The sequence below is a fragment of the Phallusia mammillata genome, chromosome 2 (assembly GCF_965637545.1).
Source record: "Phallusia mammillata chromosome 2, kaPhaMamm4.hap1.1, whole genome shotgun sequence".
NCBI lineage: Eukaryota > Metazoa > Chordata > Ascidiacea > Phlebobranchia > Ascidiidae > Phallusia > Phallusia mammillata.
In genome coordinates, this window is record NC_137253.1 from 2,534,966 (window position 1) to 2,550,650 (window position 15,685).

General features: G+C 36.3%; 2 protein-coding genes across 2 annotated transcripts; both read right to left on the reverse strand.

The window, feature by feature from the left end:
• Positions 1 to 1,586: 1,586 nt before the first annotated feature.
• LOC145214435 (alpha-(1,6)-fucosyltransferase-like) lies at positions 1,587 to 9,563 on the reverse strand. Its single transcript, XM_080082961.1, has 8 exons — positions 8,326 to 9,563; positions 7,749 to 7,780; positions 7,174 to 7,262; positions 5,779 to 6,028; positions 4,444 to 4,699; positions 4,178 to 4,348; positions 3,769 to 3,916; positions 1,587 to 3,053 (listed from the first exon to the last, which is right to left on the reverse strand). The coding sequence occupies exons 1-8, from the start codon at positions 8,418 to 8,420 to the stop codon at positions 2,724 to 2,726; spliced, it is 1,371 nt and encodes a 456-aa protein (XP_079939087.1). The 5' UTR covers positions 8,421 to 9,563; the 3' UTR covers positions 1,587 to 2,723.
• A 2,282-nt stretch (positions 9,564 to 11,845) lies between these two features.
• Positions 11,846 to 14,561, reverse strand: LOC145213950 (universal stress protein YxiE-like). The gene is made up of 4 exons (XM_080082363.1): positions 14,450 to 14,561; positions 14,090 to 14,179; positions 13,539 to 13,645; positions 11,846 to 12,857 (listed from the first exon to the last, which is right to left on the reverse strand). Exons 1-4 carry the CDS (start codon positions 14,502 to 14,504, stop codon positions 12,660 to 12,662), a joined length of 450 nt encoding a protein of 149 aa, XP_079938489.1. The 5' UTR covers positions 14,505 to 14,561; the 3' UTR covers positions 11,846 to 12,659.
• Positions 14,562 to 15,685: the final 1,124 nt, after the last annotated feature.

Below are 15,685 nucleotides of genomic sequence, written 5' to 3' on the forward strand. Positions count from 1 at the left end.
GCTCTTCTGGCAAATGAATGTTTATTCCGACGTTTCGACGTCCTATACAGTTTTATTTACCCTGATGAAGGCGACCTGTATAGGACGTCTAAACGTCGGAATATAATTACATTTGCCAGAATAGTTCTTTAAACTTGATGTTATGCCTGGCAGCAATAGCTTAGATATAAAATAGATTGAAGAGGATATGGTCTTCACAAAGCCTTAATGTATCTGTCAATTCTATGCAGTATTACCATTTCAAATAACCTGTTTTCTATAAATGTCTTTAGAACCCGACACAAAAGTCAAAACGGTCTTCCTGTCCAGACTAAAATCTTAATTAGTCTTTAAAGTTGTACAGCTCTACATCTAAACAAATTCACGCTACAATAAAAAAAAATGACTAAAACGCCACAAATAACCTGAAAAGACTTGAATGGCTTAACCTACAATAACTCTTTGTAGTTATGAAAACCGACAAAATTGTTGCCAATAATTTCATGTTAAACTTAGATAAGCAGCTGCCATCTCCAGGCGGATGTTCCTTAATAATGGAAGGTGAGCAAACTTTTGTATGTGGGAGCCAGACAAGTAATAATATTGCGCGTAACATGACACACGAATGTCGGCTACTCAACTGTAAGTATTTGCTCAATGTGAACATGTACAATTGTCAAATAAACTTTGGTACCTGCTTGCTAAAACTTTAACAGTGGGCAGGTTAGGTTACCAACAATCAGGCCCAACCACATTTACAACACAGTCCAAAGGCAAGCGCGCGCACAACAGTTTTGTCTTTGTACTAACGATGTAACAATATTCTTAGTTATAACTGTCAGCGTTTAGTTTTAAAACTATTTGGTGTACAAAAGGAACATAACGCATAAATTCCATCCGGCTGATGAAGAATAAAATACGAATTTTTAATGCGGTTACGGGCCGGACATGAAGCAGTTAGAATGCGTTCGCGGGCCGCTCAAAGCTGAACTTATTTAACAAATGTATTAATAAAGCGTTGATTACGTTAGCCTCAAGTTGTGTTGTTGTTTAAAGCAGTTTGCAATGTAATGGAAAGACCACACAGTTTGTATGTCTATGAGACTGCTTGCTATGAAACTAACTGACTTTTTGAACTTCGCTTTAAACTTTTGGATTTTCTACTACAAAAAGTTTCTTTATAAGGTGTTTAAACATCGATAAAAACATTTGTTGGAATGTTGTCATTTATTTTGCTTTACCCCACTTTTACGTTTAGCTGCTTGGTTAAATCGACTAAAATACGTAACCTACATAGCTAGTAATGTATTATGAAATAGCCAAGCTTTATGTAAACGCAATTTACCCCGCCTACTTAAGAATATGCATTCTATTCCACAAAGTGAAGTCGCTCAAGTTTCTTGCTCAGGAAAACACAGGCGACCAAGGTAGGATTAGAACTCACAACCTCGTGAACACCCAAGGCGGTTGCGCTAACCACTCGGTTTGTATGAAGCCTAGTTGTTGAATCTGTATTCCTTCTTATTTGGAAAAATTCAGTGAACTGTATGGTTTGGATAGCGCGTTGCAAGTTATACATCGCTATAGTTATTTATAACTTTGCGTGATTTAGGGTAGCACGTTGAGCTCGTATTGACTTGCTAATAATGCCTCATCAATAAAAAGCAGGCAAATTGTGGGAAACAAATTGAGGACATAAATGATTGAGGGCGAAAAGTAATATGAAAAGTATAAAGTACAAGTTAAATAAAAAAACACATGGACCGAAAGAAAGTGAAATAAAAGTAAATATTTGTAAAGTTATCAACTAAAACGTCGGTACCAGAAACAGCGTGCATAGCAGTATAAAAAAAGTCTACAAAATAATTGCATTCAAATTTTGTATGGCAACAACATTCAAACATATTTACCAGTCTATACAGTACAAATTGTATTATAAATGTGCCAAATTATTAGTTTTATTTTAATAGATCAATTTATATCAAAACCCATTATTGATTAAACACAAAAGACAACACAAAGTATCCATGTTTTTGTCTTTAAAGCACAGATTTGTCTTCATTAAAACTTCAAACAAATATAAGATTAAACCAGGGGTCACCAAACTTTTTTCACTGCGGGCCGGATAAGTTTAATACTGATTCTCGCGGGCCGTATAGTTTACATGTCTTTCCAAACTCAGCCCGCGAGGCTATTTTTACAGTGGCGCCAAGTTATGGTCTTTCTACAAACCTATTTAAAATTTGGTGTTGCGACTATTAAATTGTGTAGGTCGCCTTTTCTTACTTGCAACGCTTGTATATTACGTCACAAGTAACAAAAGAAGGCAATTGTTTGCGTACAATTAACACTTTTAGTCTTGTCTGTGGCGTAACAAACTGGCTTTAGATCAATCCTGGGCGTTGTGATCCCCGAAACTAGGTAATATCAATTCTACTTATCGCGACAGGAAAACTTTTGTAAGGAGTAGATTAATTTTTGAATGTTACAAAGCTATCGATACGATTTGACAAACCAAAAAATGTGGTGGCGGGCCGGATGAAATGACCTCGAGGGCCGGATCCGGCCCGCGGGCCGTAGTTTGGTGACCCCTGGATTAAACGATACAACTTGGACAGCATAATAAACAATAAAAGTAGAACACGCTCTTTCACTATTATCACGTCATAATTTTAAAAACAGGTGATTTTTTAGCACATTTTACCCTAAAAAATATTTTCAGATATTTCAGTGAAGAAATCCTACTACAAATCATTGTCCCAACCAAAACCTCGATACATCACTGGTTGTGCGTATTCTTTAACCTTTTTAGCGGGATAAAAACCAGTTTTTCTGTTTCTTGCGTTAGTTCCAAAACATCTTTGATCACATTTATAATATGAAGGATTGATGTGCACGATATCTCCAACTTGTAGTTCGATCTCATCGCTAGCGTTTGTGGGTTTGTGTTCGGTTAAAACTTCTTGATATCTCCTAATTCGTTTATAATACATATAATCATCGTCCAAACTGCAAACTGTTAGTGACTCTTTTCTTGACTTCACCAGCATAAGACTGTACACTAATCGACCAACCTGAAATGAAAGTAGCAATAAAAGTATTTAAACATTTTTTTAAACCAAAGTGACAGAATAAATCAAGTCATTTACCTATATATATATTTCCTAACCAAATCTGCAATTTTATCACATCACTGTTAAAAGCTGCCATGTTTTAGGGAAAACATTATTTCATTTTGGTGTTAACATAAAAATTTGGTAGAGCTACTAACACCGGAACTCACAGACTAGCCTGCTAATTTCCAAACGTTGGCGTATAGGCCTTACCTATGGCAATAATTGCTGACTCAGCAAATTGCTGAGCAATTGCCATAGCAAATTGTGTGGAAATGCTGACGGTTAAGGCTATTAGGGTTTAGGGTGAGGTTTCATGATAATAATAATAACAATAAAATCAAGTTATAAACTTATAACTAAGTTCCTATAGTTAAATTTAGTTGGTAACCCTATCCCAGACTCACTGTTAATTTAAATACCTGTGCTCTTTGGAACCTATATAAGAAATTAGCTAAAGTTTTGTGGGTTCAGTTTTTTACGCTATAGTAGCTCTACCGAAATACTTGACTTGTGCTATACAAAGCCCTCAAAGTAAGGTAAGTTACAATATTACTTTATCGGAGCTTGTTTAGCCAAACAACACCAATACACGCTGACAAAAAACTAATCGGGTTTCGTCCCCGTGAAAATATATATGTCAATGTAAGCTCAACATTTGTGTTCACCCACTCACGTTTGAACTGAAAGTCCCAACAAACTGATCACATTCGCTAAGAAGTTGAAGGTCATGAACAATTCCAAAAAAACTTTCCTGTTTTTCCCGCTTCCATAAAGCGGATAAACTGTTTTCATGGATGGTCATTATGTTGTATGTTGGATATCTACATAGGAAATATTCAAAGCATTATTTTCTATTGGACTCTTTTCTCGAAGTGACAGCCTTTTAACAAACTGTGCCTTGCAATGCCTCAAACAAAGTGTAATACGCAATTCCTGTACCTTACTAATTTGTTACCTTATTAATTTGCTATCTGTTTAGCATTAATAACCGCATTATTTTAAGTCACATGTAGGCAACCTCATCACAGTGTTGGAAACTATAGAAGTAATACGTATCCCCTTTTTAAAACCACTTTACTTACTTTCTTAATGCTTCTTTATAAACGCTCGGGTCATCAGTGGCAAGAAACACATTCATCCGGGAATTCCCCGCACGGTGCAGCCCCAACAAGTTGGTCACGTGATACATGTAATCTTCCAGCGAATAGAATTCGGCCTCGTTTATTATTTTGTCGCTCCGGCGAATGTGAAGACTTCAAAATAAATCCGAGAGGTTGTCAATTCGAACTTCGCGACTCATAGCACTATGACGTCACAAACAACATACATTGTGACGTCAGAAACTCACCCGACAGCAGGATTCGAGAAACCGAGTTTCCGCTTGAGCTGTTTCAGATCGACTTTCACGGATGGCTGCACACGAGTGACGTAAGCGAGCACGTGACCGATCCACCAATGGTGTGGGCGATCGTGAGCACCATCCAGTGCCGACTTCAATTGAGTGGGAATAGTTAGAGGGGCGAAGTTCGTGAATGGAATAAAGGCATCTTCTATTTCGAGTTTTACAACCTTATGATGTTCGGTTGTTTCGTGTGAACCATTTCCTGCAAGAAAAGTTGTAAAGTTTGAACTGAAGGTAATGGTTGCGCAGATTTTATTTGTTTGATACAGATTAATAGCCACAGCAAGATCGTAAAAAGGTAATAAATTTTCGCTTTAACTTCGCCAGATTATTGAATAAATTTTTTTGTGAGGCACTTGTAATCAGTAAACAATCAGCATTTCTTTCAGTTGCGTTTCACAGGTTTATGACGCAACAAAGATTATTATCTATAGATGGTAGCTATTGTTGTGTAACATATTTCCAAATATAAGTGGAGCAAGAACCCATTTTTTAGGATATCGGTGGTACGCGAGCACTGCACAAATTCTCCATGTGTTCTAATGTTAGGTACTTAACATTAGAACACACACAGCTATAAAGAACATAAATGCAATGAAACTGAATACTGGGATAAGATAAAAATTAATAAATGACCAAAACAGAATAAATACTGGGATCAGCCCTGAAGCGTCGATGCAGAAAAACGATCACGGCAAATCATTTTTACATCATAGTAGGACAGGTCTAATAAAGACGAGTATGTCGCCAAGTATTCCCATATGGCAGTGGTTCTCAAACTTTTTTTTGTTGCGGCGCCTCTGGAAAAGTTTTCTTTCTGGACCAGCAAATAAAAGTTAATGAGAAACCTTATTATTAAAGTTGTGTTTATCGATAAAACCACCAAAAGCCACGAAACGGAACTATTCTGCGACGCCCTTGGAAAATTGAAACGACGCACCAGGGCGTCGCGACGCACAGTTTGAGAACTACTGCCAAAAGGCAAGGCACAGGCTAGAAAAAATCGAGCCCGGTTGGAAGCCTTTCTGGGACTCGCACTCTACAAGCTGAGCTACACAGGCTTGATAGCCCTTGGCGTACTGTGGTATACTACAGAATTTACAAGTTAAATAAACATGAGCCTAAAACATCGCTCATTATGCAAGGATCGTAGGGGGAGGAATATAAAATATTCGTTAAGAACCGCTGGGTAAACTTTATTTTGAAATGTGCCAAGATGTAGACAGAATTGGAAACTCGAAGACACAATACATTCAGTTTTCTTCCTACAATCCAACAAACCTTGCATTGATGGCGATGTTGCAAGTTCATGTTCATCAACTTCGTTACATGTTTCACTGAGCGGGAGGTAAGCGCTCTCAAACTGATCTTTCGTGTAAGTCGGTGTGTCGAAGTGGAGCTGCAACGTTCGGTTTGTTCCGATCGCCAGAAACAAGCAAATCCCGATATGGTGGATGAGACAACCGTGCCCGCATCCACCAGCAAGCAATATGCAAATGAGCTTGCGAGCCGATTTGCATTGTTTTGGATTCTGTTCGCAAAGAAAACAACATTTAAGACTAGTTTTTTTGTTCCTTGCCGGTTTTGAAGTAATAAAACAAATGTATCTAACTTAGAGTGGTCCAAATCCTGACACGCGAGCCGCATGGCGGGTAGCTTTCGTCCGGCCCACCAAGGCTTTTTGCATGCAATCATCGAAACATTTGCAACAAAGTAGGATTAGCGTATTATTTAGGCCTATGTCAACTGCAATTTATATTAGGCCTGTGTCTACTGCAAATTAAAGTATATATAAAACGCAAGTTGTCCTTAAATTTGTAAGCGATAAAGCCTATGGAGCCATTTTGTGTCCAAATTAATACAGCTGGTAGGCTATAGGCAAAAACACATAAATTGTCTGATTTTTACAAACTGGACGCGAATTTGATAGGCCAAATCGTATAAAACTTTTGAATTCTAACATTTGAGCGCAAAAACGCACACTGGATGCAAATATTTAAAGTTTACATAAAAAAATAAGCGGCCAAATTTACATGAAAAAAGCAATTTAGCTTGAAATATTATACGCTAAAATAATAGAACCCGATATTTTTATTTAATTTGGGAAATAAAATTCGCGTTTAAGCTTTCCAGTTTGTAAAAAAAGACATTTTGCGTTTTATTTGCTATACCCAGCCGCTTCATCGCGTAGAAATTGGTTGGACAACTTGTGTTTTATATAGACTTTAATTTGAAGTCGACACAGCCCTAAATAATACACTTATCAACAAATAGCAGGTCAATATGAATCGATTGTGAGGTAACAAAAGGGCGTTTGCGATATTTGTGTCAGCATAAAAAAGGTGACTATTTTTTTGTTGGAAACATCGGCATTTGCAGAAACTTTAAAGAATTGTAAATGAGTGTTAGCGGATGTGCGTTGTAGGTATTAAAATCGATTAGAATAGCTATTTTCTTTGATACAAAAGAGTTTCTACTTTGTGCCCCCAAGTATTTATTAAACCCCAATGTAGCCCTTAAATCTCTTAGTCTTGGGCCAAACTGATTTTAATTAACACCCAGCCCATGCATTTCAGCAACAGGCATTTGATAATTTTCGCGCCGAAAAGAAAAAAAAATTGTCGAAAAAATTTCCTCGTTTTCGCAGTAGCTTTTGTGGGTGAAACCAAATGTTACCTGAAGTTTATAGATAATTTTCTCAACTTTTTTCCCAACTTTAACCGTCGTTTCAGGGTTCTGACGAACTGTTGTGCATTGGTAATTTTCTGCAAAACCAACCAAAATTATTTTTTAAGTTTAATTGGACAAATAAGATTAAAAACTTTTTAACAAATATTTTTGTTGTTGTAAGTTATTACTACAAATAACTTACGCAGTTGTTTCGTAGTTTACCCTGTGTGAAAAACTAGATAAAAAAACTAAACATTTTAGCATGAAAAACTAGATAAAAAGGCTATACGTTGCACCATAATAAAAAATTAAATTAAAGTTGCAACGATTTGTTTGTCTTGAATTAAAAAATGTTGTGTGACGTAATAACCACCTAACAATAATTGGTAAGTTATGTGTTGTAACTTTCTTTTTTTGTTCTTTTGTTAGGACCAAAATACTGAAAAAGACCGTTATAAATTTATTTCGGTCAGACCGGAACGGAATAAAAATATGGGTCTAGGACGAACTACACAATTTGCCCAGAACGAGTTATATGAAATACTGATACAAATAGGCAAAAAGGTTTGACACAAACTTACTTGGAACGACTCTTTGTGGTGTTTCGTGGAACCTACATTAAAATTTGAAAAAATACCTTTTAAGATTTGTCTGCAAGTTAACCAGGGAGTCAAACCCGAACCCGCGAACCGGCTTTAGCGGTTTATTTCATTAAACCAAAATTTCATGATTTTTCATTTCACCGTAATTCATTACACCCGAACCGTAAATTACATTCTCCTAAAAAAACGAACCGGAGTTAAACCGCTTGCCATATTGATTCAGGTACAGTTCGGATTTACTTGTTATTGTTTATATTTTAACGGTTTCAGGTTCAACGCCAAACAAAACGTAGGGTGGAACCGAAACCGGTAAAAACCTGAACCGGAAAAATAATAATAAGTAAATGCGAACTGAACCTGAACCCAACATAACACAAGCGGTGCGACTCCCTTAAACAAACGAATTTAAAGTTAAAACTAAAGAAGATTGTGAAGGAATTATTACCTCTACTAAAATACTTTCTACACTTACAATAAAAAACGCATTTTTATGTGTGTGTATTCAAGGAGACAACAAATTAGCTAAAAACTTGAAAAAACGCGACACAATACTTACATTTTGGCGTTGTATACGATCAGTGCAAATTGTGAACCAAAAAATACGAAAATTATCACTACAAAAATCGAGGGAAAATATTTTTTCCATCTCATAATGCTTGTGCATAAATCCAACAATCGTTGATCTGCCTGGTAGTTCCAGATATTCAAACAAAACCAACGGTTTTATGTGCTAAGTGAACATTAGCACATGTTGAGTATAGGTCGCAAATAAAAACTGATTATTTTGAAGTATCTTTAATTTGCCTTAAAATAGTTACATACTGTCAATAAAAAAGGGTTAAAGATTTGTGAATGCTATCAATTCAACATCATACACAGTCAACTAGCAATCAGTTACAAAATCAAACCGTTTTGTACGAATTGTATTACACTGCCGATCATGCTACACATAAAAAGAAGTGAACTTTAGACTAGAACAAAAGGGCATTCCAAAAAGCATTCTTAGTTGCAGCTACTATTTGAAGGTCTTTCCTGCTGTCTAACTGCACCAAAAACAGCAACCTTGCACTTTACCCCATGCTTTAAGCTTAGATAAAAGTGACGATACCCTTAATTGGTACAATGCTACCACAAAAAGTTTAGAAATCACTGCAATAAGCTTAGGTAGAAAAAGGTAATTTAAAGTGACCGACGTTTTCCATTCATCTACTAAGGCCTTTGTCCATCAAACAAAAGAAAATAGTGCCGTCTGAATCGAAGCTCACAACGACCGTTTGTTTACATAATCACCGTTTGTCCATACATTCCTTTCGGCCAGGGAACTGAACCGTAAATTCAAGCCTGGCCAATCTCCCAAGTCCAAACAGTGCAAGCAGCCATTTTCTGACAACAATTTTCTAACTTCTGGCGCGATACGAACAAACTTTTTCGAAACTGAAGCTGATAAACTGATAAATATAAACAAACAAAGACATTAACCTGGACAGAAAGTATGAAACAAGACTTAAAGTTAAGAAAGTTAAACTGTTAGAAAGTACTCCTTTTATATCTGCCTGCTACAGAAATCTAACTCTAGTACAGTTACCAGTCGAATGATTGTATTACACTGATAATTAAAACGTTTTTAGACATTTTTAAGTTTACTTTTGTCATTGCCTTCTGTTACAGTAATTTGCTCTAAGTAGATAAATATTATAATACATGCTACCACCCTGAAAAACACAGCTTTTATTAACATGTCCACTTTTGCTGAACCATGCTGTAAATTTTTTGTCGATACTGAACGTAAGACAATCGTTCAATACTAACAAGTAACCACAGCCTCGCCCCAAAAACCGAACACAACCGCTGACCGAAATTTTATGGATGGACTGGTTTACTGACCTCGTTATGCATGAAAAAATTTGCGCAAATTCGGTTCTAAACGGGGGTTTCGGAAAAATTTGGAATAAAATCTAGGCAAAATTTAAAGGCAAGTGCTAAACGCTCAAATATGTTGCACTACAAATGCAATTACGAAAACTAAAAACATTATTTGAAATGTTTATTTTTTATTCCTTGCCGTATTCACCTCCCAAAAAAAAAAAAAAAAAGTAATGCAAGTGGACTCCAAGATTTATTGAGACTCAAGAATACTTTTTTGTTACCACAAACAGTTTGGAACCACTGACTTAGCAGCAGACGTGTTTCGCCAAATAGTGAAACCAAACCTGTCACGGTACTTCGCTCGTCGCTTAGCGAAACGGCTGGTAGCACAGCAAAACATTAATATAAAAACTTTTAAAAGCAACGTTTTAAAGCGTTTCCTTAACGCTTTCTAGCCACCCGTAGTACCATGAATACTCCACTCTACAACTTTTCAAGCATATGCAAACATATGAAAGGTTGAAAACAATTTGTGTTAAAAAGTCTGCCGTACAAACGATGCTATTCTTACAACGGTATGATGCAAAAAAAAACAGCGCAGTCAACGCATAAAAAACAGCAACTTGTTATCTGGCAGCAAGAGATCTACTGGTAACCTGATTCTGGCAAAGCATTTAGGATCTTCACCAATCATTAATAAGAAACACGAACTCTATATTGTCTCATGATATGATATCTAGTTTAAACAACTGGGATTCTAAGCCAATATGTGATAAAGTACTTTGGTCTAGTTCTAGTATTAATATTGATCAGGTTTATATAAGTTGTTGCTGCCAGGCATAACATCAAGTTTTTAGAGCTCTTCTGGCAAGTATTTGACGTACTTGCGTTTAATTATTTTTCCTTTGTTTATCGTGCACTGTACTACGCGCATGCAGTGTTATTTACCCTGATGAAGCAGAGTTGCAAGTCGGGCCGGGCTTTTCGGGCCGGGTTCGGGTTCGGGCCGGGTTCGGGCTTAGGTATTTGTGAGAAAACGGGCTTAAAACGGGCCTGACTTTACGTTCCGTGTCCGCCATTGTTTTTTAAATAAAATCACTCAGCTAAGTAACAATTCTCTGGCTTTGACCTAACGCCCACCCTACTCTAAAACGTATTGTTTACCCCATTGTCTATACTATTGTTCATTGTGTTTGTTATCTTTCTCTTTTTTCTTTCTCATCCTTTGTTGCAAGGTTTTCTTGAATAGGCCTGTCAATCAAAATTTCGGGCCTAAACGGGCTTTGCAAAAACGTTTCGGGTTCGGCCCGGGCTTATACTTTCGGGCCGGGTTCGGGCTCAGATTTCGGGCCCGCTTGCAACTCTGTGATGTGGGCGACCTGTATAGGACGTCGAAACGTCGGTGTAAAAACACAATTGCCAGAAGAGCTATATAAACTTGATTGATCAGGTTTTTATGTTTCTATAAGTCCTTGTATGGGTTGTGCTCAATTCAGACCATATGCCAATAAAAAGTTTTGGCTATCTTGTTCATTACTGACATCCAGCGAAAGTAGATTTAAGCAAAACTACAAAGCCACGTGTTCAGTTCTGCTCCTCTTTGAGGTAATGTAGAAGCGCTGGGTTGTTTAACCCATGGGTTGTGAAAGGATCTGAGATTCAGGACCGAACATAAAAGTATACAGCCCAAAACCAGCCCAAATTACACCCGAAATTTGAAAAAATCAGAACACAAATGAGCCTTAGTCAGGAACTCTGGTTGAATATGTGCTTCCAAAACTTTGTAATCGCGATTAACTCAATAAAAGGAATTTAGGCAAGTTTAATCGCAGAGAATTCGGACAGAGTTCCATCAGAAACTTTTCAAGCGACTACAAGACAATAAATATGTAATCTGTGATTTGTGTTCTAATTACCTACTTCTAGGAGTTGTTTCTAGGTTTGTCAAAAACCACCACAGTAACCAACCGCTTTGCAATCATTACTGAAACTCACAACAAATTTTAATTTGCCATTACGTATTAGATCTGTTTTCCCTCCAGTACTCAGTCGCGCAAAGAAATCATTGTTGCATTGCTCACCACACTCTTCAGTTTTTTGACTAAAATAGGTACCTTTTTTTTTGTTATGACAAAATAATCTGTACGCTTATGTCAGTTGGTTTCAAACACCGGTTTATGGCACTCAAAATGTGCTACCAACAAATCAAACAGTTTCATGAAAACTTGTATTAAAAGCAGCAACATCGAATATAAGTAACCTGTGTAAATAAGTGAACAAACGATTAGTTCTATAATAAACAATGACATTATGAGGTCACAGAAGTTAACGCGTTAATTGAAATTTGTCTGCAGAGAGTTTTAAGTTTTTGTTTTCAAGTTCTTTTACATTTTCCGAGTTTGTCAGCGATGCTTAAATCTATATTCGATAGAATAAAAATTTAGAACGTTTTTTTTTTCTTTCAAACTTACAAAGCCATGGACAAAATAATGTGAATTAAAACTAAGAAGGAAAGGATTGTATAGATTGAACCTTTCTGACATATTGCGACAGAGTAACAGAAAATGTCGCCATACCCAAAATATTGCACCAGGCAGACACCGAAAATTCAGATAAACGTCAAATAAAGCAACGATTTGATGCCCGGAAAAAGTCTATTTATCGTTGAAATGCTTATTACAATAAAAGCAGAAACGGGTATAGAGAATTCTTGTGGACTTAATTTTAGTTTTGCTAATCTCAGAAAAGAGGTTCTCCGGATGTTTAATTCAAACTTTGGTTTTAAATTGATTATAGTCAAAAATATCTCCATGAAAGCTTCTGAAATCACCAGCAAACCAATAAGTACAAATACTAAGCAGTTAAAGCGTCACCCATTATAATTTTTGTTAAACACTTACACCAACAATAACACGCGCGCTTTTGTTAAAAAAAAACGTTACTAAATAATTCACTTTAGTACTTTCAGTTTCGATAGGTTTAGTTCACACAATATAGCATTTCATTCATTCTTCTGTAGTGTTACTAATTGTGACAAACCAAGACTGGTAATTTTGCGTGATGAAGTACATAATCACTGACTGAACCAAGGATAGTGCGGCGAACAGTTCCAAGCCCTCTTGATCCTGTTACAATCACATCAACACCCAGCTGTCCAGCCTTTTCCACAATACTCGACCCTGGACTGCCACCTCGTGTCTCAACGGTCACTGTTATTTTACCCTGTAGGTGTCGGTAAAGAGCACAAAAATGAGAAAATTTCGAGTTTTAAAATTTAAACTCAATTTTTTGGTTATTACAAACAACTTTTGGTGTTAGGAAATACAACACACACTTAAGATTAAACCCATTCTATTGCGCGAATCCGGATTTAGTACACTATCGTAACTAGAGTTTCGGAGCAAAATGATACAATTCAGTATTGTGTGTAAAACATTGCAATGTTTCGACAGTTTATATTGTCATCGTCATGTAAAATAAAATTAACAGAAGGAATGCAACTTAGTGTCGCACAACAGTAAAGAAAGTGGCGACGCAATGTTTAAGATAAAAGTTGCGAAGTTTTAAACTGAAATATTGCCTTGTATCTTTTTGCTCTGAATATTTAGTTAAACATGTACATTTCGTACCCAGAGATAAATGGTTTAAATCAGGGGTGGGCAACCTTTGTCACTGTGGGGCCAAACACAATTGCGATGATTAGATCGTGGGCCACACCTTTATATAACACAAGGGATTTTACTTGGTTGAATACCAAATATGCAACAGCCCACCACAAGTAAAATTCACACAACCTTAAATCAAGGCCCGCAGGTTGCACACCCCTGGTTTAAATAAAACGAAAGAAAAAATGATTAACAGTTCCAACTAAAGACAACAACAACAACAACAAAATTTTGATACCGGTTCATTTTTGGTGAGTTCTATGTATTTATCTTCCAATTCTTTCACAGCGCAGTCATGTTCTATTATTGTTCTCTGCACTTCTTCAGCCAATAACACAGCCACGCCTGTTGGTATATTAAAGTTCAGGCTACATTAAATATTAAAACAGTGGTTTTCAAAGCTGCGGGTCGCAGACTTGATAAATTAGTGAAACGAGACAGTTGCTGCAAAAGCTAGGCTACAAAGAGAAAGCACAATTGTCAGTTGTTTCGTCACAAAAAATTGTTATGTCGACTTATAAGATTGCTATTTGGGGTCAGCGTTTATTTTTTTTAGATGTTTCAAACGTTGAAATGTCTTTGTATTCATAAAGGTTGCATATGTTAATATTAGAAACATTATGAAAAAAAATACTTTAAACACCAGGATACCTATTTATTTCTTGACGAACAGCAAAGATTTCGTCAACAAAATTACTTAAACTCTTTCGACAACAAAAATATTACAACTATTTCGTAACAAAAATAATTTTACTGTCGTAGACTATCGACAACCATCCTGTCTCGTACCTCCAAAAGCAGAATTTGGAATGTCAGGTTTTTTCGCGTGACTGAAAATATATACCTCGTTTTCGGGTTTGTGAATTGTTTCGAAATACCCTGAAAACATAAATATGTAGTTTAGTAACTAGAATTAGCAAAACCGAAAAAAATCGAAATACACTACGTTTTAGCCGGTAGAAACCCTTTCTTTGTAACGTGATTGTTTTGCAAAACAAGCTACTAAAAACTGAAATTCAAAGTATTTTTTTAAACAGACATTTTTTAGCTTTAGCGTCGTTGTAAAAATATTTTTTAAATAATTAAGTTCCTTTTGCAATATTCATGTCAAATCTGCATCGAAAAGCCAAATCCAAACGTGAAACTTACATTTGCAGCATTTTTCTGCTCCTGCGCTTGCATCGACCGCTATCAGCACCTTCATTGTATGGTTGTGATTCACAAACAAATAACGTTACTATTTTAATGCTACAAATGATCTAGAAATGTAAATAAGAAGGTTTGGGATATTTTTTTCATTAGGTCTACAATACTTGATTAGCGACTGCCTCAAAGATATAGAATTTTTGATTTAGAACCAAACATAAACTAGACAACATAAACATCGTATTGTATTGTAAAATCGTAGTAACTCTTTCCTTAATAATAATGAAATCTCCGTGCAAGTAAAGCAAAGGACTGCGACGATTCTGGGTCATTAATACATGACCACAGGGAATTTTAAACAAAAACAGCGACTGATTTAATGTTTTTTTTTACTCTGAAATTTCCTGCGTTGTTACAATTACAAACAACAAGGTTTCTTTTTCCTGCTGACGAGTTTTACCCGATGTTTAAGCCCATAAAACTGAACAAACCACCACACGTAAAGTCCATAAACACACTAAAACGATATCAATAACCGTGATCGGTTTTAAAGTCGTGAAACTGTTTACATTTAACGGGTAGTTGGATCATATACAGTCATCGCGTACTTTAACATGTCGACCTCCAGTCTTACAGCTTTAAGCTTATTACCTCAATACAACAATAAGCTTACTGCCAGCTGGACTTGGTGTAGTGCAAAACAAACTAAAGTTGTCCTTGAACTTGACTGACACCACTTAACATTGTTAAAGTTGAAACGTGGTGGTACTGATAACGAATATAACGGCCCAAATATATGTAAAAGCGACATGCTACTGTTAAAACGTTTCCGTAAATGCTCATGTAATCATCAGTATGTTCATTTTGTTATTCAAAAAACTAACACGCTATATCGATTCATAGTTATGCATTATCTCAATGATACTGTCAAAAGTATGTCCAATTAACACGTTTTTTGCAACTTCATTGGCGAATTTATTTAGTAAAGCTTTATGAAAGTCCATGTCTTGTACACCTTGCACACAACTAAATGATCATACGCAACGTCGAAGTAACTTTTGAGTATGTTTCCGACTTCATCATACTGGGACCAGTGGTGGCTCTTAGCATTACTTGTTACTGTCAAGTGTCAATGGACTTTTTGTAACAGAACCGGCTGAAAAATATGACTTTTGTGATAGAACCGACTGACAAAAAATTTGAATCCCATCACTGACTGTAACCAAAGCTCAACCGTTC

Coding starts and splice junctions, on each gene's coding strand:
- LOC145214435 (XM_080082961.1), bottom strand. CDS start 8,420: ATGAGATGGAAAAAATATTTTCCCTCGATTTTTGTAGTGATAATTTTC. Junction 4,700..5,778: donor AACATCGCCATCAATGCAAG/GTTTGTTGGATT, acceptor CTTTTCTTGCAG/GAAATGGTTCACACGAAACA. Junction 3,917..4,177: donor TATAAAGAAGCATTAAGAAA/GTAAGTAAAGTG, acceptor TTTCCTATGTAG/ATATCCAACATACAACATAA.
- LOC145213950 (XM_080082363.1), bottom strand. CDS start 14,504: ATGAAGGTGCTGATAGCGGTCGATGCAAGCGCAGGAGCAGAAAAATGC. Junction 13,646..14,089: donor TCCAAATTCTGCTTTTGGAG/GTACGAGACAGG, acceptor ATATACCAACAG/GCGTGGCTGTGTTATTGGCT. Junction 12,858..13,538: donor AACTCACCAAAAATGAACCG/GTATCAAAATTT, acceptor CGACACCTACAG/GGTAAAATAACAGTGACCGT.